The 19,662-nt window shown below is 37.6% G+C and overlaps 1 protein-coding gene across 5 annotated transcripts in view; it reads left to right on the forward strand.

Moving 5' to 3' along the window:
- The window catches only part of NAA25 (N-alpha-acetyltransferase 25, NatB auxiliary subunit), a 77,444-nt gene that overhangs the window by 48,928 nt on the left and 8,854 nt on the right, over positions 1–19,662 (forward strand). For all 5 annotated transcript variants that reach the window (XM_074321049.1, XM_074321048.1, XM_019734078.2 and 2 more), the window contains 10 exons: positions 368–457; positions 4,506–4,686; positions 5,520–5,619; positions 10,221–10,372; positions 10,881–11,006; positions 13,088–13,331; positions 14,660–14,783; positions 15,516–15,581; positions 16,935–17,032; positions 18,328–18,438. In XM_074321049.1, the coding sequence (XP_074177150.1) occupies positions 368–457; positions 4,506–4,686; positions 5,520–5,619; positions 10,221–10,372; positions 10,881–11,006; positions 13,088–13,331; positions 14,660–14,783; positions 15,516–15,581; positions 16,935–17,032; positions 18,328–18,438 (1,292 nt within the window). The remainder of the gene's footprint in view (positions 1–367; positions 458–4,505; positions 4,687–5,519; positions 5,620–10,220; positions 10,373–10,880; positions 11,007–13,087; positions 13,332–14,659; positions 14,784–15,515; positions 15,582–16,934; positions 17,033–18,327; positions 18,439–19,662) is intronic.

The raw sequence follows: 19,662 nt of genomic DNA on the forward strand, positions 1-19,662 counted from the left end.
TATTTCTCTAACTGTATTCTAAAAAATTAGGTGAAGTAATGAGCGTATTACTTCAGTTATACATGGCCCTTGCTTTTGTTCTTTTCTTCACCTAAAGCCTCCTTCCAAATTTTGCTACTTTCCCTTTGGGACCATTTCGGATACCACCTCTGTTCAGAACCCTTCTGCTCCAGCTGAGTCTGGTCTCGCCTTCTTTTGAATCCTTTGATTCATGGCTTATATTTTTCTTCTGGTATTACCCCATTCTTATTTCATTTCCTCTCTCTCTCTGCTACTTCCTATCACTTTCCTGCTGTAAAAAACTTCTTTGGAGCAGTAACAGTTAAACAAATGTTAAAATACAGATATGATTTTTTTTCCCTTATAGGGAAATCCTGTTTGAAAACCGAATTGCAGTTTTCAGACTATTACTGTCTCCTTGCTGTCCATGTGCTTATTGATATATGGAGAGAAACAGGTAAGGAGCAGTAATTTCAGTTTAACTTTACTCTCTCTTTTTGTTCACTGTACATCCTTAGACTAATTTTATAATCTAAGAATTTGATTTATGCTTTTAAGTTTTTTACTTCCTTGCCCTTCTCCAGGGTGCTTCTAGAAGAACCCAAGTCTCCAAGTATTCCCCTCCCTGTAACCAGGAAAATCTTAAATCAGTGGATATCTGTTTTGTTTTTAAACATCTCTGAATAGTGAGTAATGATGGTAAACAACCTATTATAAAGTTACAATAATTAAAATACAGAGAAACTGATTCACAGATAGATGTATAGGCCCGTGGAATGGAATAGCCCTTTTATTCACTTAAAACATTTATGGGGCCAGCCCGTTGGCTCAGGTGGTTGGAGCGCCGTGCTCCTAACGCCAAGGTTGCCGGTTTGATTCCCACATGGGCCGGTGAGTGAGCTGCACCCTCTACAGCTAAGATTGTGAACAACAGGTGACCGACTGCCTCAGCCTGGCGACCGACTGCCTCAGCCTGGCGACCGACTGCCTCAGCCGGGGGGAGCACAAGGCTCATAATATCAGCATGGGCCAGGTAGCTGCGTCCTACACAACTAGACTGAGAAACTACGGCTTGAACCGGAGTGGGAGTGGGGTTGGGGAGGCCGGAGAAAGAGGGAAAAAAACATTTATGTACAGGAAAATGACCTCTTTTTGGAATGCAGTTCTAATTAGCCCATTTAAGATAAAAATATAGTATACAGTAAAGGAAGCATCATGTGTCATTGAGCAAGAGGATGGATGATTCAGCCGATGGCACTGAGATTGCCTTTTCTTTAGGTCACCCCCTGACATTTTCTCTTATTAGCAGTTTTTTGGGAAAAATAACGTTAGGCACTTACTGCATATTATTCACTGGAATAAACTATAGCAGAAATAAAGGGCTGGGGAGAGTGTGCAAGATAGACATAACCCCTGCCCGTGGGGGTCATTTCACAGAGAATCAGTTTTGATACAGTCATCCTCATGCTTACAATTCTCCAGAGGTGCCCTATTTTCCTGAGGACAAAGGACTTTTCAAGTAGAGTGCTCTTTATAATCTAGCCTTGCCTGCAACTTCAGATTCTTATGTACTTACAGTCCTGAATCTATTTTTTTTCCCCCCGCTATCACTGAACATCATGTTGCCTCTGTTTGAAATAACTTTCTTTACCTCTTTTATCTCACTTTTACTCAAACAGTGCCTCCGACAAGCCTGTCTTGATTCCATCCCCTCCCTCACTGCGGATTTTATGCCCCTTTTGAACTTTTGTAGAACATTGTATGTACCCAGATGATAGTACTTGTTACACTGTATTGTATTGGGGATGGAGGTAAAATCCTTTTTACCAGCGTATTTGTCATCTGAGCCCCAGATTCATGAGATTGCATAGGGCGGTAAAAGTCACCCTAATGTAAAAACCATTAATGAACTATTTAGCAACCTGGTCTCTACTCAGATACCCTTCCCCACTTGTCCCTAATGTCCATTCTTGCTCATAGTGACAGTGGCTTTGTTAATCTCTTGTGTTTTATCTTTGTTTTTTTTTAAAGATTTTATTGTGGAAGGGGAACAGGACTTTATTGGGGAACAGTGTGTACTTCCTGGCCTTTATTCCAAGTCAAGTTGTTGTCCTTTCAGTCTTAGTTGTGGAGGGCGCAGCTCAGCTCCCTGTCCAGTTGCCGTTTCTAGTTGCAGGGGGTGCTGCCCACCATCCCTTGCGGGACTCGAGGAGTTGAACAGTCAGCCTTGTGGTTGAGAGCCCACTGGCCCATGTGGGAATCGAACTGGCAGCCTTTGGAGTTAGGAGCATGAAGTTCTAACCGCCTGAGCCACCAGGCCAGCCCAATCTCTTGTTTTTTTGAGCAAGATATTTGACCACTTAATAATAATAACAGCTGATCATCAGGCACTTTAAAGTACTACACATAAATTAGCTAATTTAAACCCCGTAACAATACAGTTAAGATTGTTATAGTTTTACAGAGAAGGGAAATACTGCATAGAGAGAAAGAAGTTAGGCAAGTTGTCCAAAATTATACAGTGCAAACCCATGGGAAATTGCAGATATTATAAAGATGCAAATTTTCTTAAAGTCAGTGAAAGTGCTCCAATCATAGGCATTATCATTGTTCAGGGTGGATCTGGCAAAAATTAGAAATTTAGAGGAATTGGTAAGGATGTTGAAAGAGACTGATTTGAATATGAAAGGTTTAAGAAGAGTGCTTTAGGAAATTGATGATGCTCTCAAAAATGTTTGCAAAACGGTATCTCTTTATGGTTATGCCACAAAAGTAAAATGCAGAGTGAAGATGTCATTTTTTCCCTCTCCTATTTTATTGTGATATAATTGACATATTGCATTGTATTAGTTTAAAGTATACAACATAATGATTTTATATATATATATATAACGAAATGAGTACCACAGTAAGTTTAGTTGTCTGTCACCACACATGGCTATAAAAATTTTCCTTGTGATAAGAACTATTAAGATCTACTCTCTTAGCAACTTTCAAATATATAACACAGTATCGTTAACTATAGTTACCATGCTGTATGTTATATTCCCAGAACTTATTTATCTTGTATCATTTTGTTATATTACAAAATTTAGTTAGAAAAAATTTGTCCCAAAAAACTTCACCAACCTTTGGTGCTCTTTTGATTTGGTGAAGAATTTGTGTAGAGTTGTAGTTATAGCCTAAATTTTGCAAAATAAAGTAAAATGATAAATCTTCGTAATATTTGGTTTAATAGTTCAGAAAGAAGTAGAAATTAAACTACTTTTTTTTGCTATGTACTTTGAAATTTTGTTTCCATTTTAAAGAGATCTTTAAGAAAGTTTTTTTTTTCCTCATAACTAGTTATCTTTGATTAACCAGGACTTCTTAAAATGATCTATTCTCTGTATTGTTCAACTATCTCTTCTACTCAGTTCTGAGCCTCTTGAGGCCAGTAATCACCTGTGACTCTTATCTCTGGGTCTTATATCTAGTGTAGCACAGGTTTAGTTAAGTGAATATTGAATTAAATAAAATTTTGATTGTAAAGACCAGGTAGCAACATGGGAAAACACTTAAAAGTAAAAGAGCAGAACACAATATTGAATGTATGCTATGAGTACTACTGTGTAAAAGTAATTACAGTTCAAAAATAATAAGTCAAAATCCTAATGGTAGTTTAAGTAGATTTTGGGTAGTTTGGATGATTTGGATAGGATTATGGATGATAATTATCTAAAGCTACAATTTTTGGTTATTTTGTTTCTTTTCTGTTAGAAAAAGGCAGATAGAATATAATTTATTTTCTCTTGTTATTAAAAACTCTTCTTTAATGTCAAATGGTTGTATGATGTTTCTGTGTGTGGGTGTTACTGTAATTTATTTAATCATCCCCCCATTATTAGTACAATGAATATTTTTGCATATAAAACTTTATTTGCATTTCATATTATTTTCTTTAGATAGATTCATAAAAGAGAAGTTACTTAATTTTTAAGACTGATACATGTGACCTTTTTGAGTTTTGGTAGGCCAAAAAAACTATTATATTTTGATGATTAAAGAGCAGTTTTTTTCAAATATTGTTTCACATCCATTAGTAGAGTTACATATGGAAGGAAAATGATGTCTAGAGAAAGCGTCTGCTTGGAGTCTTACAGAGAAAATCCTGTACTGGGAAGGTTGGTGGACTCCAGTTCTCTTTCAAAGTCCATCTCTTCTTGGAATCTAGGATTCTTTGAGATTCTGTAACTTCTCTCCACAAGACCTGGCGGTTTAAAGTTTGCATCATTTTTGCAGATGCATGTTTAAGAATTGAGGTAACTATTGAGGGGCTCTTTGTTCAGGGAAATTCGCTGTTTTGCTTACATGTGTGTATCTAAAATTTGTTCTCTGCAACCTAAGCTCATTCTTAGAATAGTCAGGGGAGGTGATGATGTCATTAAGTTTTTGTTCTCTTCTTTTTGAGAAACTTCCATTTGCTCACAAGATCTGGGGATAATGCTATTCTATTTTGGTTCTAGGTGACGAGAATGCTGTGTGGCAGGCCTTGACTTTGCTGGAAGAGGGATTAACCCACAGCCCTTCCAATGCTCAGTTCAAATTGCTGCTTGTTCGAATCTACTGTATGCTGGGGGCCTTTGAACCAGTGGTGGATTTATACTCCAGCCTCGATGCTAAGCACATCCAGCATGACACCATTGGGTTGGTAGTATTCGCTCTGAATATTGAGCCGCCGGCTGCAGCAGGGTGGGCCCTTACACGTGCAACTTGAGCTTTCCAGTTTTAGCCGGCAAGTTGTTCCTGGTAGTAAGCCTTTTAGATGAAGTACTCACCTGTTACGACCCATTGCAAAGCAGAAAAAGTTTTAATATCTCCCAGCATTTTGTGGGAATTTAAAAATCTGCACAGTTTAGAAATAGTAAAAAAGTTTTCGTCGGAGACAGCAAATAGCTCTATACTTTGAACCCTTTTTCTTAGTACACAGGGTTTTGATGTCTTTACTTCTGCCTTGCAGTTGAGGTTGACACATGTACTTTATTTGTTGACCTCTGAGATCCTTTTAATTTGTATTGTGACTATGGTTTGTGATGAATCAGATTGTATTGTGACTGTTCTTTGAGATTTTTTTCTATCCCCTGTAGAGCAGTTTTAGGAAGATAGTCTTCTATTCTCTTACAACTTGTGTTCCATTAATCATCCGAGTGTAAGAAAGCTGGGTGGTGAACACACAATGTAATATATAGATGACGTATTATTGAAATGTACACTTGAGACCTATAGAATTTTACTAACCAATCTCACCCCAATAAGTTTAATTAAAAAAAAATTTAGGTCTCCCACAAAACTGAATTAACTTTGCTTTTTTTTTCCCCTTGACATTTGATTCTGTGCCTTAGATCATTTCTGTGGCGGGATGTTTTAACTTTTCCGTATGCCTAGCTATTTCTCTGCCATAGCAATTTGAGGTGTAGTATGTATATGATACTAGAGGTGGGTAAGTATAACATGTGTTTTTTTCTTTCCTTCTGACCTAGTTATCTTTTGACCCGCTACGCTGAATCCCTAGGTCAGTATGCTGCTGCGTCCCAATCCTGTAACTTCGCTCTCAGGTTTTTCCACTCCAACCAGAAAGATGTAAGTGAAAAAAACTTTTTTTAATATGGTCTTGCCTGCTGAATGCTCATGATTCAGAACATCTTCCCTCGTGTCGCCTGCGCACACGTTGAGGTGTCCCATGCTGCACTTGCCAGTGCCCTTGGGCCACAACTTATTGGCCAAGGCTGTTGGGTAGAGGTGAAGAGTTATTTGTGGTTGTTAGAATGGGCATGTTTAATAATAGAATCCATGCAAAGGTGAATTAATAACTGGGTATTAACAGAATAAGATTGCCTCTTAGATCTTTTAATCTCTAAGAGACTTTTTCCAAGGGAAAATAGCCCATAAGAGTTTATAGCCTGGGATGCCATATGAGATTCTGCGATAGCAGCTGCTTTCTGTTACCTTGATTTATTTCTGAAGTTTGTAACCACTGTGTTCTTTGTCAACAGCGAGCACACTTATATTTTCTTAGGAATATAAAATTGACTAATTGAATGACGTTTCAAGAAACTTTGGCCAGTAGCATTTTTTTTTAACTAGAAATAAATAAGATAGAGTTTCTATGTGCCATAATGAAAGGATGGGATTTGCACCATATTTTTCATTGCAAATAGACTTGGTCTCCACTTGTCAGTTAAGCAGAAGGTTTTGTGGAAAAACCATATATATATATATGGTCTCTACTCAGTTGCCTAGCTATGCAAAACCACCCAGGAACATATGTAAAAGCTAAGGCATGTCTTTAGGATGGTCGCTGCCTACTTGGTTCCCATGTGTTTTTAAGATTTACCATCTGGAACTGGGCCATACCACATATCTGCCCATAGCTTTTCATTTTCCATTTTCATGGTCTAACAGCAGCTAAGGAACATGGCAAGGAAACTGGTTTCTGGGGTTCTTTTTGGCAAACACTCATGAGGATTAAAAAAAACAACAAGCCCTTTTGTAACTGTAACAGCTATGGCTCATCTATCTTCCATCTAATTCTTTGGGAGTGTATTAAATAGAAGGCAGGGGAAGGGCAGAGCATTTCTGAACATAGAGTTTGTTGTGCTCAGCTTGCGATCATTATGTCCTGACAAGTTTCCGGGCATGGCCTAGAGGGCTGGTGTAGCACAGGGTGGTTAGCTGTGCTTCATCAATTGGCTTGTAAGCCCCTTTCCTTTCCTTTGGCTCCTCTCCCCCACAGTGCTGGTCTCTCTTTTCAGACCTTGTTTTGTGCCATAGCTGCAGATCAGGGAGAGAAGGAAAATGGACATCAGCATCTGAACATACTGCTTAGAAGGTGCTGGCCTGCCTTAGAGGGCAGAGGGCACCTCTAGGAACATGGGTGTCTAAAATCTCTTCGCACAATGGGCAGTTGAGTTACAAATCTGAGTTTTCATTGTGTGTTCAAGTATCTGTGCTTGCCCTTCTCTGTTTTCAAGGTGTTTCACTAACTCAAAAAAAGAAAAAAAAAAGAAATCAAAAGAAAAGTGTTCCTTAAATCTCATTATTCTGGCTCTCATTTCTGTATTTCTAAGGAAGAGATTAAAGAAACATTTGGTTTCTCAGATAGCTTCGAGGTGGGAGTGTGGTGGTAAATAAGGGTTGAGGCCAGGCCTGGCGGCTGGTTGTACTTGTTTCTAATCATCCAGCATTTTTAGAAGAACCATATTGTTCATGATTTGGCCAAGGAAGGCACATTATTTTTCACTAATAAAAATTAAGCTTTATTGTTTTCCCCCACAAATATTGCATCTGGATAATTGTTTTGAAAACAAAACAAGTACCCGCACACACACTCACACACACAAAACAACTGAAAGTATCGTAATTGGGAAAGTAGAGCACCAGGAGCGATTTGAGAGGGTATGTTGTCCTCAGTGGCTTTTTATATCTCTGTTTTTGATGTTTTGCTGATGAATGTGTGTGGCAGGTGTGATAATTCACCTGAAAGTTTGTGATGCTGAGTCTGATAAAATTAGAGTATTTTATTGATGTGGGACTAGGACTCTGCTTGAAATTTATTTTTATTGGTATTAACTAAGAAGACAAAGCTTATTTAACCATATTAGGTAGATAATCTTTGCGGGATTCTGGAGGCAGAAGCAAAACAATACAGTGAGGAAAACGCACCTTAAACTTTAGTGCCTCGTCTGAGTCCCAAAACAGGACAATGGGACCGCAGTGTGGACTGTTGTTTTCTATAGGAATTTGAGGCTAAGAAGGATCATGGTTGTATGGTGTGTGTTAAACCTTCTGATAGTATTAGAAATATCTTTCGGACTCTACGCTCTACATCTTTTATTCTTGGTAGTTTGGCGGACCTCCAGGTGGTTTTTCCTTGAGTGACCGATGTATTTCAATTTCTAAATAGCTCTTTGAAAGGGCACTTTTACTCCTGAGTGGAAAATCCGGTGTTCTACTTTGTAATGCTTTGTGCTATGGAATTGAAAGTTATATTTGGAAGGTCTGCACAGGGGTTTTCTTTCTGGAAAGGTCATTGTCTGCTGTCATCATTACTTCGGAATAAATTTTTACAATATGAGAATTAGAGCTAGATTTTTATATCTCCAAAAATTGCTTATATATTTCTACTTAAAAAATTAAAAAATCCCTTTAAAAGTCTCTATTTTAGGTATTCATGAAAGTCATTATTCAAGGTTTTGGTGTCCATGTATTTTGCTAATTTTTACAGTGACCAGGGTTCATTTCAGGAATCCAAATGGGATCTAAATAGCTTCCTTGGTTTATAAATAAGTAGAAATAGGTACGGACAACATTCTCTTATATTGAAAGGCTTTCAAGTGCCCGTGGCTTCCAGTTTTGCCTGCAGTTCCAGTAGGGGTGTTTCTTCACTTCGTAGTCCTTTCTCAGCCTTTGTCCTATTGGTAGCTGCCCAGGCCCTTTCCTAGCTCTGCAGTGATAGTTTACTGCAGCATTAAAGGAGGACTATCTTAAAAAGAGCAGCCAGAGAACTATATTTACCGTCTTAGTTTGTTAAAGGACTACTTTTACTTTCCCTCTGTTTCCCCTGATTTTTCTCTTTTAAAGTTATTGCCTTTTTTCTAAAGTGGTAGTCAGTGGACCACTCAGAAATTAAAAATGCTTCTACCCTCGGTAAAGCTGGGTCCTTTCCTTTAATCACAACATACTTTGGAACTGTAATTCATAAATTTGATTGGAACCACCGAAGTCCTATTTTTATCCTGATTAATTGCGGGATCATATGTTCCTAACCAGTCAATTTTTTCAATCTGTAAGTTCCTATTGCAAGGGCTGATGGTAAACCTTGCTGTATCTTCCAAGCCAAGAGGCCATCGGATAGGCATGTTTCGAGTATCCTGGCCTCTTCTCGAGGGCCCTATCACTGGCCTTTAATCAGGCTAGAAGGTACACTTGAGCTTTTGCAGACAGTCCTTCTTTAAACCTGCAGGATCACAAGTAATCTTTTTAATTTTCTTGTGTCCGTCCGTCTTTAATTTCTCCAGATACTGCAGGCAAACAGCTCGCCGAGGTGTCCCATGGGGGTTTAAAAGCCGCATCGAATGCAGTTGAATTAGCGCCCGTGGCGCAACCCCGCGGCCTGAAATGAACCCTGCGAGGCTGTATATCAGAGGGTATGTTGTTAACTATTGGCCTATTTTCCTACTGGGCAAATTATTCGGACGTGATGGAGATGGGGGCAGAGCTGACTGAGGCTGTGCAAAAGGACTGGCTTTTCTAGAAAGGATCTTTGGGGCAGACATCAGCTTTGAAATTAACACTTTCCTTGACCCAAAAGGGTGCCCTCCTGACTTCTGGTCCTGATGGCATAGGCCCAGCTATGAAATGTTCTTCCCTGAGATTGTCTTCTATTGTGCCAGAATGTCTGTTTAGAATTCTTTATCTTGCCTCTGTTCACAGTGGTTCATCTGTGTATGAGTATTAATCTAAAATTCAAGCACACGTGGTGAGAATTGCCTTCACTTACTTGTTTATGGAATTTTCCAGCAGAGGTCTTATGTAGTTTGGATGGACAAGTAACCTGGTTCTTGTAGTCTTTCTGTCCTCAGGATGGATTATGACATGAATTTTTATAGGTTTTTTGTTTGACGCCTGATTTCTATCCTGCTGTACCACACATATGACCTATGTTTGTGATACAGTATTCAGAAATAAACAAAACCAAGGAGGAGCCTTTTCTCTGAAGGAGAGTGATTTTTATTTGGGGTGGTGGTAGGGTGGTTATATTGTTCTGGTATTTTTGGAACCTTTGTATACAACAGTGTATCTTAGATGCAGAAAAACATGGAGTAACATCCCTTCCACAATGGCACGAACCAAATTTTTGACTGATGGGGTATAACAAAACCTCTAGTCCTGTTGAACTGAAAGACATAATTGCTAAGAGAAAGTCTGTGTGGTGGTAACAGCAGCTAGGTATTATTAGTAATAATACTAGTAAAGAAGACATTTGACTCTGGTATAGGAAAGAAGAAAAATAGCATTTTAACACTGATATTCTACTTGGTGACCAAGGCCTTTAAAGATTAAATTCAACCTCTTACTTAATTTTAGTTTGAGTGTTGTGTGTTTTGTTTTGGCTGGCAAGGTTTGCCTTCATTGTCTGACCTGTGAAATATTTATACCAAGGTAATGTCTTTCCTTCCCAGACCTCAGAATATATTATTCAAGCTTACAAATATGGTGCATTTGAGAAGATCCCAGAATTTATCGCTTTTAGGAACAGGCTGAATAATTCTCTTCATTTTGCACAAGTCCGTACTGAACGGATGTTGCTAGACCTTCTACTTGAAGCAAATATGTAAGTATTGCACAAGGGCTAAAAAGGAACTAGATCGGATGCTAAGAACCTTTAATGGGCTCCTGGGTGACACTAGCGGATTAACCTAGGGAAAAATGAGAAAAAAGCATGTGTGGGGTGGGGTGCAGGGAAGGGGGGAAAGGACCTGTGCATGTCATGGGGAATGAGAGAATACTGGCGGCACCATCTCCGGTCGCATACAGAAGCCAGCTGGGCCATGGCCAGCACCACGGTCCATACTGTGTTTACAAAGATCCCTGCAGACCCAGGATTCTAGGAATTAATGTCGATCCACTTTATTTTGGTTGGGCTTCCACATGCAGGCCAGCATGATCTGTGTTTGGTTCTCTTTTACCTTATATGAGCCTTTACTTCTCAATAATAAATTCTTCCTCCCTTCCTTCCCTTTTCCTTTCCTTTCTTTCTAGTAAAACAAAGTCCTAGCTAATATATCTTCATGGCTGTTTTACCATTGAAATAATACAGAAATAAACTTTCTATATCACAGATCAGTCAGCTTAGCAGAAAGTATAAAGTCAATGAATCTTCGGCCAGAAGAAGATGACATTCCATGGGAAGCCTTGCGAGACAACAGAGACTTAAATGTTTTCTTCAGCTGGGATCCAAAAGACAGGTAACTTGAAGTACCCCCAAGTAATTTATTTTTGAGGAATTAGGATCAATCTTAAGAGTTGTAGTTTAAAAACTTTTTTTTTTTTTTTTACACACAAATATAATAACATGTTTGTTGTAGGGATCAGAAAATATAGGGAAGCCAAAGGAAGAAAATAAATCACACCCTATGTTGGGATTACTGGACAATCTAAAAGTGGGATCCTCCTTTACAGCATACGTGAAAACAGATTCCAGATAGATTAGAGGTTATATGTTAAAACTCCTTAGAAATTCTAGGCGAAGATACAAAAATTTTAAAACATGGTTGGGGGAAGCTTTTCTTAGCATAACATCAAATCTGGAAACATAAAGGGTTTGACCTCTGTAAATGTTGGCCTTCTAAGTGGAGGGAAATTTGTTAACAAGTTCTAAAGGTATATGGTTAATTGGTAAATCTCATACATATTAATATCCTTCATATATGGAGAGAACTCTTAATAAATCCGTGAGAAGAATATAACTAAATAACAAATTGGGCAAAGGGTTTAATAAGTTCAAAGTAATGTATCATACAGCAATAAAGATTTTAAAAAACTGGACAAAGAGAAAAAAGATTAGTACTGTCCTCAGCAAAGTTGTGGGGAAAAGGGATGTGCCTCTACATAGGGATAAAACTTTATATAACCTTCCCTAACCAAGGAATTTTAAAGATATGTATCAAGATTGAAAATGCCATAAAGGGGCGGCTGGATGGCTCCATTGGTTAGAGCGCGAGCTCTCAACAACGAGGTTGCTGGTTCGATTCCCACATGGGATGGTGGACTGCGCTCCCTGCAACTAAAGATTGAAAACAGCAACTGGACTTGGAGCTGAGCTTCGCCCTCCACAACTAGATTGAAGGATGACTTGGACCTGATGGATCCTGGAGAAACACACTGTTCCCCAATATTCCCCAATAAAAAAAGAAAAAGAAAGAAAAACCATATATTATTTAGTTTAGCAGATCTGCTTCTAGGAAAGTGGAACCTAAGGAAATAAGTGCCTAAGCATGCAGAAATATGTGTATGAGGTAGTTCTGAATATACTGTGATTTGGGGGTTGCCAAGACTACCATCAGTGATTTGCTAGCACTCGTGGGACTCAACGTATAGTTGCATTCACAGCTAAGGTTTATTATAACAAAAGGATATATAACAAGATCAGCAAGGGGAAGGCATACAGGTGGAGTCTGGAGAATCCCATGCACAGACTTCCAGTGCCCTCTCCCTCCTATGAGGGGCCATACCGAGCATGCTTCTTTCTCCAGCAGCGAAAAATTCAGTAATGTGTGTGCAGTGTTTCTGCTCAGGGAAGCCCGTTAGAGATTTGGTGCCAAAGATGTTTTTCATCTGGCTACATAGGCATACTCTGTTTAGCATGTACCAACATTCCAGAATCCCAGAAGGAAAGCAGGTGTTCACTGTAAACCATAGGGTTTGTGCAAACAGTTTAGGCACTGTGAGCCACTCTTGTCATTTAGGGAATGGTTGGAGTGCCAAGTTCCCAGACATTAGCAAGGGCCAACCTTGCAAGCAGGTCCTTCTAAAGATAGTAGCCTCAGGCTTGCCGTGTGAACTTTTTCTTGCACACACTGTCATAAAAAAATGCAGTTTGGAAAATAGTATAAATACCGTGAACCCATTTTATTTGTGTAAAATATTTATGTAAATATTTTAGGTGCATTTTTGGACATCTTTATTGCAAAAATCTGAAAGGCTCTATACAGGCTTGTTAATATTATGGGTGCTTGGTTATCAGGGCATGTTTTCCTTCTAATTTTTACTTTTCTGTCATTTGATTTTTTTTTTTTAATATCATGTATTTTATCATCAGAAAAATAAGTCTCACTTAAGGGAAAAATGACCTGTTAGGTAAGTTGTCATTCCCATTTTATGGATACCGAAATGGGGACTTTGGTGATTTTGGTTTGTCTAAGATGAATCAGCTATTCAATGAAAGTTGGGACCATTCAAAGATGTCTTGTCTGATGAAAGTGAATTTTGAAAGATTCAAGGCAACACATGGAGTAAAAAGGTTGGTTTTGGGTGTTTTTTTTTAAAGGGATATTTCTGAAGAACATAAGAAACTTTCCCTGGAGGAGGAGACCATGTGGTTAAGAATCCGCTCCTTAACACTGAGGCTGATCAGTGGACTTCCTAGTCTTAACCACCCCGTGGAGCCAAAGAACTCAGAGAAGACCACTGAGAACGGCGTGTCCTCCCGGATTGATGTTCTTCGTTTGCTCCTTCAGCAGCTGGAGGTGGCCCTGGAGACAGGAAAGCGATTTATTGAGAAGGAAATTCAGGTATCATCATTATGTATTTACCATTGAGGTTGCAATAATCTATGACTGTCTTTTTAAAAATAGGAATTTTTGGGGGGGTGAATAATAAAGAATAGTGTTTTGTCCCAGTTTAGGGCATCTGTAGGAGAAAGGCAAATATTACAGACTCGGGGAATTGCAGGCTTCCTCAATATTCAAACTGTATAGTAAGGAAAAGCAAAATAGCTTTTTTTGTGATGGTAAATTTTTAATAGCTATCAACAAATTAATACAGTATTTCTATTTTTATCCTTAATGGTTTAGTTACTACAGGAGCCCATTTTAGCCATGGTTTCACTTTCCACAGTTACGTTTACCTGCAGCCAACCACAGCCCAAAAATGTTAAATGGAAAATTCCAGAAATAAGCAATTCATAAGCTTTAAATGGCTTGCTGTTCTGAGTAGCATGATGAAATGTCGCACTGTCCTGTTTCCTCCATGCAGTCCCTTCCTGCCTGAAGGTGAATTATCCCTTTCTCTGGCATTATCCACGCTGTGTACACTGCCTGCCCTTTAGTCACTCAGTGGCTGTCTTGGTTATCAGGGTATTGCGGTGCTTGTGTTCAAGTCACCCATATTTGACTTCATAAGGGCCCCAAAACACAAGAGTAGTGATGCCAGCAATTTGGATATGCCAAAAGGAAGCCATAAAGTGCTACCTTTAAGTAAAAGGGTGAAAGTTCTCGACTTAATAACAACAAATCACATGCTCGGGTTGCTCAGAGCTACAGTAAGAACAAATCTTCTATCCACAAAAGCTGTGAAAAAGGAAAAAGAAATTTGTACAATTTTTCTGTCACACCTCATACTGCAAAAGTTATGGCCACAGTGTTTGATAAGTGCTTAGTTAAGATAGAAAAGGTATTAATTTGCGGGTGGAAGACATGAACAAAACACGTTCGCCGGCAACATTTTGCTCCAGAAAGCACTGAGCCTATAGGAGGACTTCAGCAGGGCGTCCCCTGACCTGAGTGACCACATTCACATAACTCTTATAGTACATTGTTATAATTGTTCTATTTTATTATTACTTATTGTTAATCTCTTACTGTTCCCAATTTATAAATTAAGCTTTATCCTAGGTTTGTATGTATAGGAAAAAACATAGTACATACAGGGTTTGGTACTGTCTGTGGTTTCAGGCATGCACTGGGGTCTTGAAATGTGTCCCCCACAGAAAAGGACAGTTTGCTAATTAGTGGTTTGTAACTTAATCACCAAGATAGATTTTTATCCAGTAGTTATAGTCCCTTGTTTTCTTATTTTGTATGAATTTAAAGGACATCACTTTTTTGTCTTTCTTTTCCAGTATCCTTTCCTTGGTCCTGTGACTACCAGAATGGCTGGATTCTTTAATTCTGGCTGTTCTCAGTGTCAGACCAGTTCTTTTTATCTTGTTAGTGATATTTATGAGCTGGATATCAATGGTTTAGGTAAGTGTACTTTAGCATGAGTGTATTTACCCTGTCTTTGTCATTGTAACATTGCACTTAGTAAATGCAACAAAATATCTATAACCCTGCTTATTTGGAAAAATTTGGAGGAGATGGTAGCTGTTCTGGAAATGTCTGGTTTAATATACAAGAAAGTACATTCACAGGTTACAAAGTCATGTTTTAGAAGCTTAAGTCTTTTTCATGCTTAAAATCTAGTTTGGTTCAAAAGTTGAAGAAATTCTTGGTTTGTTGAAATATTGTTGCATTTCAGATTTAGTTTTTTACTTAAAAATGAAGCCCTTTGTGGAGAGGAATTTCTGTTTGTTTGTTTGTTTGTTTATTTTTTATAAGCTCTCAAACAATGAGTCACAAATACCTTATAGACTGTGGCTTTTTTCTTCTTCTAAATCATGAGGTGTGTAGTAGTTCCTGTCATTTAGAGTATTTGAAACACATAGATTTCTAGTTCTAGAGAATTGTAGGTAGTGCTTTTGACAGAAGGTAATTAATACCTTTTTTCTTTTGCCCCCCTCTTTCCCTTTCTCTTTCCTTTTCTCCTGTCTTTTTCTTTTCCTTTTTTTCATCTTTCTCTCTGTCTCTCAGTAATAGAATTTAGGTGCTGATGGGTATTAAGAGAAAAGAAAATGCCTTTGCCTATGAGTTGCTTGCAGGTATTGATCTTGCTAAAAAAAAAAAAAATGAACATTTTTCATTGTTTTTCAATTTTAGAGGATACAGTGGAGATCCAGGAGCGAGTAGAGAATAGTCTCAAGTCTTTACTAGAACAGTTAAAAGGTAAATGTTCTTAACTGTGGATTCCCATTTTGTAACTGATTAATAACAGCTCATTTTTAAAGTAGAAACTTGAAAGTAATGCATACTTTTGGTAGTTTTAAAGACTTGTTTTTAACTTTAAAAAGTTTTGGTTATAAAAGTAGTAGATATCTATTATAAAACAGTACACGAATGTGTATGGTCTTTCTGCCTTTCCTAGCCCCATTTCCCCAGAGATAAGAACTATAAACACTTTGGAGTCTGTACTCCTAAGATACCACCCAAACAGAGAGCCATGCGTGGAAATACATGGTAGTGATTGTTTTTAACATATGAAAAGGTATAATGCATGCTTTTCTGACTTTAGTTTTTAATTATGTTGGATATCTTACCACATCATTTATATACCGGGGGTGCCAAAAAAATGTATACACATTTTAAGAGATGTTATCTATGCTCAAGCAGTAGTTCGCCGTAATCAGAAGTGTCTGGACGCTGATGGTAACCACTTTGAGCACCTCTTGTAATTGCAGAAGTCAAATGTGACCTGTATTCATCTTTTGTTATTGGTATATATTAAATATTACAAGTAATAAAGTTTTTTTCCTTTCTTAAAATGTGTATACATGTTTGGGGCACTTTCTGTGTATACTCCATTCGTTTTAATCGCTGCATAATATTCCATCATCTTGATATGAGTTTACCAAATTTATTTATGTATCCCCCATCGAATGCATATTATGCACTTGAGTTATTTGTAACAGTATTTATAACAGTATATTTATAATAATGCTGAAATGACATCTTGGGACATAAGTGTTTAGGTACTTATTTTCTTTCTATTAAATTCCTAGAAATGGAATTATTTGGTAAAAGGGTACACATAGGCATTTTAAATCTATTAGGGTCTTTCTTTTCAGGGAACTGAAAACAGTCTTATTTCATGGCCCAAATAAAGAACGAGAATTTTAAAATGATGATTATAAGAATTAAATGTGGTACTTGGTATGAAGGTGCATTTCTATCCTACACTTTAGTCTTTTAGTACTTAATGTCTCAAGTTCTTTTAAGTCATTCACTTGGAGTCTTAATTTTATTGTGCCAATTGCGTCTCTGTGGAAAGGCTTAGCTAGTGTTTAGACCCTAGAATATGTAATTAATAAAGCCACCTTTTATATTTTGAAGACAATAGAGCACTAGTCATGTGGCTTTTTAAAGAGATTAAAATAGATATTCTTTGGTGTTTGGTTCATTGTGGGGGAAAAAGCTTTCTGGATTAAGCTTTTGTATTTGCTTGTTCTTGAGTAGATTGTGCATTGTGTTCCTAAAAATTGCGTTGAAACAAAACCTGAATAAATATTTTTCTGTTTTCAGATGTCTTCAGTAAATGTAAAGGTGACCTGTTAGAAGTTAAAGATGGTAACATGAAAACACACCCTACTCTTTTAGAAAATCTAGTCTTCTTTGTTGAGGTATGTTTAGTTCTCTTCCTGAAAAGCTCGATTTTCCTAAGTTGTATGCAGGATTAATTTTTCAAAAATGGCACCTTATACCTATAATCCCTCACCCCTGCCTTTAGTTAATTGAAAAACATTTCAAGTCGTTTTCTGAACCAACTCCTTCCAAGAATACCAAAAAGATTTTCATTCATAATGTTTAGGTAAAACTTCTTGAAATTTGCTTTCCTTATCTCTAAAGATTCCTCAGATTCATTCCAAATCTAGCTGTTTTATGTTTATTTTCCTTTTTGACTCTACTATTACGTAGTTTAAATTAATTCCCCCAGCTTCTTTTATTTGTTGTCGCTGTTTACTACTTACTGAGATTCTGCATTATGAAGGAGACTCCAGGCGCTAATGTTGCAAAACTCTCCTCTTTTTTAACAGAGAGGAGGATCACAAACACTCATAATCCAGTATCTTTCCTTTGATTTCTAGCACATGTTTGTTTACTTTTTTTTTCCCACTGTGTTCTCTTTTAGGGAGTTTTTTGTTTTGTTTCGTTTTGTTTTTTAAGGGGGGCACAGCTCACAGTGGCCTATGCAGGAATCAAACCGGCAACCTTGGTATTACTAGCACTACGCTTCACCAACTGAGCTAACTGGCCACCCTGTTTGTTTACTTTTCTTCTCTTACTAGTCTGTAAACTTCCTGAGGGTAGTGTTCTCTGTTCTGGTGACTGGCATATTATAAGTGCCTAAGATACATTTAATGAATGAATGAGTGATAATTGCACGTATATGTACATGTACACACCGGAGCATAGGAGAAGACGTGTAAAAACCTAACTTAATACAAAGGAGGACATGTGCCAACCAACTGGGGAGGTTTCTCCAGATATATTTAAGTTAAGGTTTGCAGGTAAGGCAGTATCTTTCCTGGCTAGAGAGGTGGGTGGTAAAAGGCATATTGTAATGAACCTTTGGATTCTATATCTAGGAATTTGGACTTGTCACTTGAGTGAAAAGGATGTTAGATTCCCACTTCCTACAGGGAAGGGAAAGGAAACTGGATCAAGTGGTTTAGAGGTGGGAGAGCGAGAAGAAAGGATCAAGATTTGAGCTGTTCCGGTATTCTAAGCAGGAGATGATGAAGGCCTGAATCAATTTGGTGATCATAGAAATTGGAGAGTGGAGAGTTGGGGGAAAAAATTGAAGAGATTTGTGTAGAACTGTCAATTTCTTTGTTTAATCCATTACATTTAACTGTTTCAGATAGATACCTTGAGTGTAATCCTTATTCTTGATTTGTAACTTTTCCTCTTTCAGACTATTTCTATTATCCTTTGGGTGTCCAGTTACTGTGAGAGTGTCCTGCGACCATACAAATTAAATTTACAGAAAAAGAAAAAGAAGAAAAAAGAAACCAGCATCATCATGGTAATAACAGAGTAAACACAAGTAATAACCTGACTGCATATTGCTTTTTTTTTTTTCCAGTTTTCCTGCATGTTGTACAGATCTTAGGATCCTATATTCATTTATTTTCTCTCCTTAACATTTCCTTTTTTTTTTTTAAATTATATACCTACAGGAAAGCTGAAAGACTAGTTAGTATAAGACACCCAAATATCCTTATCTAGAATCACCACTTGTTAACAATTTGCCATATTTGCTTTCTCTCTCTCGCTCCCCCCTCATTCCATTCATTCATTCATCCCCCACCCCCTGCTTGCTGAGCCATTTGAAAGAAAAATATGACTTTGTGATACTTAACATACCAGGATAGAACAAGGGCAGTCTCTTACAAAACCACAATACTCAAGAAATATAGAACAAGACCTGTCTCTTACAAAGCCATAATACTCAAGAAATGTTCACACTCAAGAAATTTAGTAATGATACAATAATTAATGTCCTTTATAGCCTTTTCAAAAGACTAGAATCCTACTAAGGATCTAGTAGGATTTTTAGTTATTTCTCTTTACCGTCTTTTAATCTTCCTTAGCCTTTCATTTTGTCTTTACTGTTGAAGAGTCTAGGTAGGATTTTGGTAGAATGTCCCACAATCTGGATTTGGCTAATTGTTTCTTCAGATTTAGATTAAACATAGGTGCTGTATCCTTTTTAGCAAATTAAATCAGGAAGCACGGATGTTGTGATGTCCCATTATTGGTGATTTCAGTATTAATTATTTGATAAAGGAAGTGTCTACTGGATATCGTTATTGTAAAGGTGCCTTTTTTCTCCCTGTAATTAATAAGTAATCTATGGGATGAGGCTTTAAGACTGAATATCCTATTTCCCACCAGCCTTTCACCCATTGGTTTCAGCATCCATTGTTAATCTAACTTGCACGAATCATTATTACATTGATGGTTCCACAATGGTGATTTAAAAAAAATTCTTTCAATCTACTATCTTTATTAGCTGGCATTATGCCATAAAATAGAGCTGTCCCACCTCCATTCTTATATATATTTGTATGTGTATTTTTAACATCACTGTCTATTTGTGTATCACTGTGAACTCATTCTTTTCTAAATTTACCTTACAATCCATTACCATTATTTTCTTTTGGACGTTCAAATTTGGCTAATGGGAGTCACTTTAAGTGGGTTCATGTCTTTGAGCATGTCCTCATCAGTTTTTGAACCCTTACTT

Source organism: Rhinolophus sinicus, linkage group LG16, assembly GCF_036562045.2.
Source record: "Rhinolophus sinicus isolate RSC01 linkage group LG16, ASM3656204v1, whole genome shotgun sequence".
Lineage (NCBI taxonomy): Eukaryota > Metazoa > Chordata > Mammalia > Chiroptera > Rhinolophidae > Rhinolophus > Rhinolophus sinicus.